This window comes from Oncorhynchus nerka, unplaced genomic scaffold (assembly GCF_034236695.1).
Source record: "Oncorhynchus nerka isolate Pitt River unplaced genomic scaffold, Oner_Uvic_2.0 unplaced_scaffold_280___fragment_2___debris, whole genome shotgun sequence".
Taxonomy (NCBI): domain Eukaryota; kingdom Metazoa; phylum Chordata; class Actinopteri; order Salmoniformes; family Salmonidae; genus Oncorhynchus; species Oncorhynchus nerka.
Window position 1 is genome coordinate 21198 of NW_027039964.1, and position 6146 is coordinate 27343.

Genomic DNA, 6146 nt, shown 5'->3' on the forward strand with positions numbered 1-6146 from the left:
TGTGACACAAAGACACTTCACAATCACACCTGCACTCTCTGATTATTATCGGTCTAGTTTGTGCAATGAACTCAAGCACAGGCATATTTGAGGTTACACAGATGTATACAGCCAATCAGCATCAGATCCTGATGGAGGCTGTCCACTGTGAGAATGCTGATCACGTTGGAACAGGAAACTGTGTCACTAATAATCACTGACTGCAGAAGTGTGTGAATGAACTGAAGTGTTACAGTAAAGCTCTTTGTGATTAGACTTTGTACGGCTCTTAAATCGTAGACAGTCAACCTTACTACTACACACTAGTATGTGTTATTACTGGGTCCCAGTGGGTCTCTGTGCAGTCTTACCATGAGCTCCATCTCTCTCCAGTCATTCTCCAGCTGCTCCATGGGTCTGGCCCACCAGCTGCAGAACCGGGTGTAACGCTGGCCCTGGAACCAGTACTGCCTCAGCCACTCAAACTCCACCTGCACACAACACAACACACTACAGTCAGGTTAGAGGAACTATATAGGATTATAGGAATAGTTCAGATCCTAGACAGGCAGTGGTAGATCAGTAGATGGTAGATCAGTCAAGCTGTATGAAGTCCAGATGGAAATATTGGAAAGCGCAAACTTGCAAAGACATGGAGGTACAAAAACATGGAGGTGCAAAGACATGGAGGTACAAAGACATGGAGGTGCAAAGACATGGAGGTGCAAAGACATGGAGGTACAAAGACATGGAGGTACAAAGACATGGAGGTACAAAGACATGGAGGTACAAAGACATGGAGGTACAAAGACATGGAGGTGCAAAGACATGAAGGTACAAAGACATGGAGGTGCAAAGACATGGAGGTACAAAGACATGGAGGTACAAAGACATGGTGGTACAAAGACATGGAGGTACAAAGACATGGAGGTGCAAAGACATGGAGGTGCAAAGACATGGAGGTACAAAGACATGGAGGTACAAAGACATGGAGGTGCAAAGACATGGAGGTACAAAGACATGGAGGTACAAAGACATGGAGGTACAAAGACATGGAGGTACAAAGACATGGTGGTACAAAGACATGGAGGTACAAAGACATGGAGGTACAAAGACATGGTGGTACAAAAACATGGAGGTGCAAAGACATGGAGGTACAAAGACATGGAGGTACAAAGACATGGAGGTACAAAGACATGGAAGTATATCTGTCTATCAACGCCAAGGCCTCTACTGTGCTTTAGAGCACGAGTGAGAGACAGGAGATAACAAAAGGTTAAATCTGTCTGTTGGCGATTTCCCCTAGTCAGATATGTACAGAGAATGAAGTGTACTGGAGTCTAGACTTCCTAGAATGTATGTTTACACAGATGGTCATCCCTATGAGAATAGACAACACACCCCTCTCACAATACACCCCTCAACCCCCATTTCCCAAACCAACCCGACCCTAGACGCCTATACGCCACATTGCTCCACCCTCTCCTCACTCCTCTTTCCTCCTCCCCTCCTCCGCAGGGGAATGACAGTTTACTCTGCAGAGAAGCTCCACTGGGAGTGTTTATGTTTTCAGCTCTTTTGAAGTGCTGATTTAATCCTCACAAGGACACGTTACGTAGCCAGGTGTATGGATTTGTATGTGCGTGTGTGTGTTTGTCAGAGAAAGTGTGTGTGTCAGAGATTGCCCCAAATGCCGGTGATGCAAATGCAAGGCGCTCTGAGTTGCCCTCCCCGAAAACATCCTACAAAGCACTGTTCCAGTATCATCCTCCCAACAATACATACACCATTTCATTTGACATAGACAACTGTAGAACACAAGGTGAGGAGTACAAAAGAGTTGCATATCAAATGTGAAAGTGACTACAAGACCTACTGTTCATCTCCAACTACTAGTCTGTGTATTGTTCTTGTAGGGGGCATTAGTATGTATGGTACAGGGTTACATTAGCTCTATAACACATAAGCACAATACAGAGGAAGAAGATGACAAGAATACAAAGACATTTCCACTTCACCCTTTGTTCAGTGGCTGGCCTTCTAGGCTATACCGTGGCACAGGATACAGAGAAACTGTCCGCCATTTTGGATCCAAAGGGGGCTGATCACAGCGGTTTGACATGCAGGAGCTGGGTCACGTACGGGGGGGGTACATGGGCCATAGCACGGTTCAGCACCTTCACAACCACTCCATACAGCAGACCCTTCAAACAAATGTCAGGCTTTATGGCTCTTCAACCCTCCACTCCCCCTCCTTGAACAGTACAGCTCACACACACAACAAAGCAAGAGAGAGGGGACAAACATAGACTGTCCTTTCTCTACCTCCACCCACCGCTCCCCTTCTCTCTCTGATTGTCCGTCTGTCCTTTACTGAGGGAACACAGCCTGTGGCTCCGCTTTGAGCCGACATGGACTCCTAGCCCCCGCGGAGCATGGCGATGGCAGCCTCAAAGCCAGGCGACTGCGGCATCTGTGGGACGCCTGGCATTTGGAGCCTGAGCCGCCCGGCTGTGAGTTACTGAGAGGGAAACACTGACTAAATGCCACCTGCCCAGGTAGAGATCGAAAGAGAGAGATCGAAAGAGAGAGATGGAGAGAGTCATCGCCATCGTTAGGCTAGATTTTCTCCTCTGCCTAGCCCGCTCTGGGTTCTGGGAGCAGGGAGACTGAGAGGGGCCCCTCCCCTGTGGTGTCTCCTGTCATCTCTCCAGGTGACGGACGTGCTAACTGCACATTAGCACTCCGCTCAGCCTCCCACTCACCATGGCGACCCAGGAGTCAAAGCCAAGTAGTCCCTTTCAGTATTTAATGAAGCAGGGTTTTTCCACACCTCTCGGTGGTCCCCCAGCAGACTTGACCAATCAATTTCCGTCTGTTCCATGCCGTGCGGCCCCCGAGGTAGGAGCTGATGAGAGACGGATCGATATCAACCTGCCTCTTTCTGTTTACTTTCCTGGAACTGCCCCCACATCACATCAACCAGGAGCACTGAGCCCTGTTGCCTGTCTCCAGAGGTCCACACTTCACACTCATCACACCTTGGCTACCGTGGACACACACTTACTGACATGGACACACACACACACACACACACACACACACACACCTCAAGGAGATACAAACTGTACTCACAGACACACTCACACAACCTGTCCTTGCTCACCTATAGGCCTAAAGACAATAATATGCTCCAAATTACACATTTCAATTACATTCTTTCTCAACTGAAAATAGGATAAGAAAAGACTGTTCCCTACAGGTCAGTCACAAACTCTCTGACTCCACAAGGAAGAGTGGTGTGGCCTTTTAGCTACTTGACAAACACTGTTACTCACTAGGGAGGGAGGCCTGGAAAACATACTGTACAGGACAGAGGAAGGTCAGAGGAACTACCTGGCTGATTACACTTGTACCTTCCCCCGTCTCTAGCAGAACCAGACATGTGGGACTTACTTAGTGTGTCACACCCTCCAATATTTACTGAGCAGGGACAGGCTTCATTAGGGGGGTCCCAGAGGGCACACTGTCACACATATACCTGGGAAGTGACACGATGGCTTTAAATGAGACAAGACGTTTGTGTCTGGAATTAGCATTTCAAAGCCAAACACACACACACACACACACACAAACAAACAGGGCCGTGTGGCGATGGGATGTGAAGTGATGCTAGCCCCCTGTTCGTGCCAACGTTCCAACACACAGACAGGAAGATTAGAGTAGAGAGGCCAGGAGGGCCTAGAACCAACTAGACACCGGGCTCTCTCTCTCTGCTATGCCAGGTGCTGTTCTCCTGTCCTCTACCCATCAACCCCTGCTTCCACTCCCTCCTCTGGCTACTAACATTCTCCCCCTCTCCCTGAACACATGTTCCTCAGATGGCCGATGTTCAGCTTCATAACCATCACAACCCTAAACACCCCCCTTCCCCCCCTCTATCCCTACCCAAACGACTGTCAAACCCCGCATACACGACACACAGTACTTCAGCATCAGCCAGGCAGCCGGCCGGCCGGTCGATCTCCTGTTTATCACTTTTTAAGGAAATGCCCATAAGGTGTTGGTCAGGTCAGCCTGTCTGACGAGCCTCTGCTTGTTCTCTCTACGGTCGTCCATGTCAAACACGACCCATGCAATATGCGTCCGCTAACCGCCAAAACTAGCCGTCATAGTAAATAACTCTGCCAACAACACATCATTTAATTGGGTGTTCTGCCCTCATGGGCAACTCAGAACAAATGGCCCAATCCATCATCATGGTCCTGGGGACGCCAGGTAGAGTAGAGCAGGGCCAGGCCTCCGAGAGAGAGCTCCATCCCCTCCTCTCCCAGCCTTTTATAAATAGCCTCCTGTTTTCCTAAATAAACGGTGTGCGCCCCCCAGCCAGGCCTACACTGGGTAATCCTGTGGTGCTGCGCTGTGAGCAGGTGTTCTCTCTCTCGCTCTGCGATGGAGACCAGGTGTTGGCTAGGGCTCTCCCTCTCTCTCTTTCTATACCCCTCTCTATATCTCTCTCGCTCTCTCATATTGTCTGAATAATTAATACTGGCTACAACCTTTAAACAACCTCACGCCAAGCTCATCTGTCATGGCGTCCCGTGTGGTTCCTGACTCAGCCCGCTGCTGTGGTTACCTGGGAGTAGTGAGGATAACACATAGAGGGGGAGAGGTGAAGTGCTATTTTAACCATTAGCCCCTGGCAGTCAGGGGCAGGCTGGGCTGCAGAAGGCTGTATTGAGCAAGCTGCCCCAGTAAAGCGTGAACGGCCCCCATAGGGTCTCAGGGCCCCGGAGCCAGATTCACCGATTGTTCTGTGTGAAAGAGGCCATGATCTCGATCCTTAGACAAACAAGAGCAACCTGGACTTATGAAATATTTCTCCTATAACATAAATACCCACGGTAGCTATGAATGATGTCAACTTAAATGTTGACAACCTCTTTATTTTCCTATGGAAGGACCTTAACCCTGGTTATGTGACCGAAAGTAGAAAGGGAATGATTATACACAACTACCCTTTCCTTGAATGAGGGTTCCAAAAGGGTTCTTCGGCTGTCTCCATAGGATAACCCTTTTTGGTTCAAGGTATAACTATTTTGGGTTCCATGTAGAACCCTCTGTGTAAATACAACTCAAAAGGGTTCTTCAAAGGGTTCTCCTATGAGGACAGCCGAAAAACCCTTTTAGGTTCTAGATAGCACCTTTTTTCTAAGCCTGTAGGTAGGAGACAAAGTTAGGCCTATCGTAGAACCCCAAAAGATAGTCACACACAGTCACACACACCCACCTCGTTGTGTATCTCCTCGTAGCCTTGCAGGGTAGCTGGCAGCAGGGACAGCAGGCTGTGGGTCCCTGTTTCTGGGTCTGTGCTCAGGTTAGACAGGGCCTCCCGGCTGCGGGACTGGATGTATTCCAGGGTCCCGGTGGAACACTGTGAGGACAGACAGTCAAAAAAGGTTGGGAAATAATGCATGTATTCTGGGAGCATGAGGGCCTCTTGGAATTCTAGAAGGTAGAATCTGTTAAAGACAGGTAATGGAATATACGGTATCCTATAAAATAAATCAATCATTATTAGAATCAGTCCAGGGTCTCCAAGCCCCCAGTGTACCCCAGGCCCCTCTCACCTCTGCCACTCTGTGTGTAGAGCTGAAGCGGGCTGAGTCTCCAGCCAGAACACAGTGCTGATGGGTCCTGTTCAGGTCATCTGGGGACAGAGGAGGACACACCACGGTCACCACACAACCAACACCAGTCAACTATCCCAAATATTAAGAGGCAATGATGTTCACAACAATTTACTATGAATATAGGCCTACACAAACATTCTGTTTGAACCTTTGTTAGGACACGAGACACCACACCACACTTGTCCACTAGTGGAATGAAGATCGACAGTATAATTGAAATGTCTGTTTAATAACTTTAGTCTCTTTGTTATGATGTCTCTGAGTTATCACCTTGTCGGACCCTTTCTCCCCACTCAAACAGATGGCTCGTTTCAATGTCTTGCTAACCTAACAATGCTATCGCTAAACCTATCAAACGTCAACGCCTTCTATTATATAAGAACACAGATGCCAGAGTCTGGTTATCACCAGAGTCTACCTGAAAAATCTGTCGATGTGCCTTTGAGCAAGGCAGATAACCCTAATTGCTCCTGT

At 48.5% G+C, this 6146-nt stretch overlaps 1 protein-coding gene across 1 annotated transcript in view; it reads right to left on the reverse strand.

Annotated features, from left to right (window-relative positions):
* Positions 1 to 202: 202 nt before the first annotated feature.
* The window catches only part of LOC135568833 (alpha-ketoglutarate-dependent dioxygenase FTO-like), a 7630-nt gene continuing 1686 nt past the window's right edge, over positions 203 to 6146 (reverse strand). The window contains exons 2-4 of the mRNA XM_065015595.1: positions 5610 to 5689; positions 5270 to 5413; positions 203 to 470 (exon numbers count right to left, since the gene is read on the reverse strand). Coding sequence (XP_064871667.1) covers positions 303 to 470; positions 5270 to 5413; positions 5610 to 5689 — 392 coding nt within the window. The 3' untranslated portion in view covers positions 203 to 302. The remainder of the gene's footprint in view (positions 471 to 5269; positions 5414 to 5609; positions 5690 to 6146) is intronic.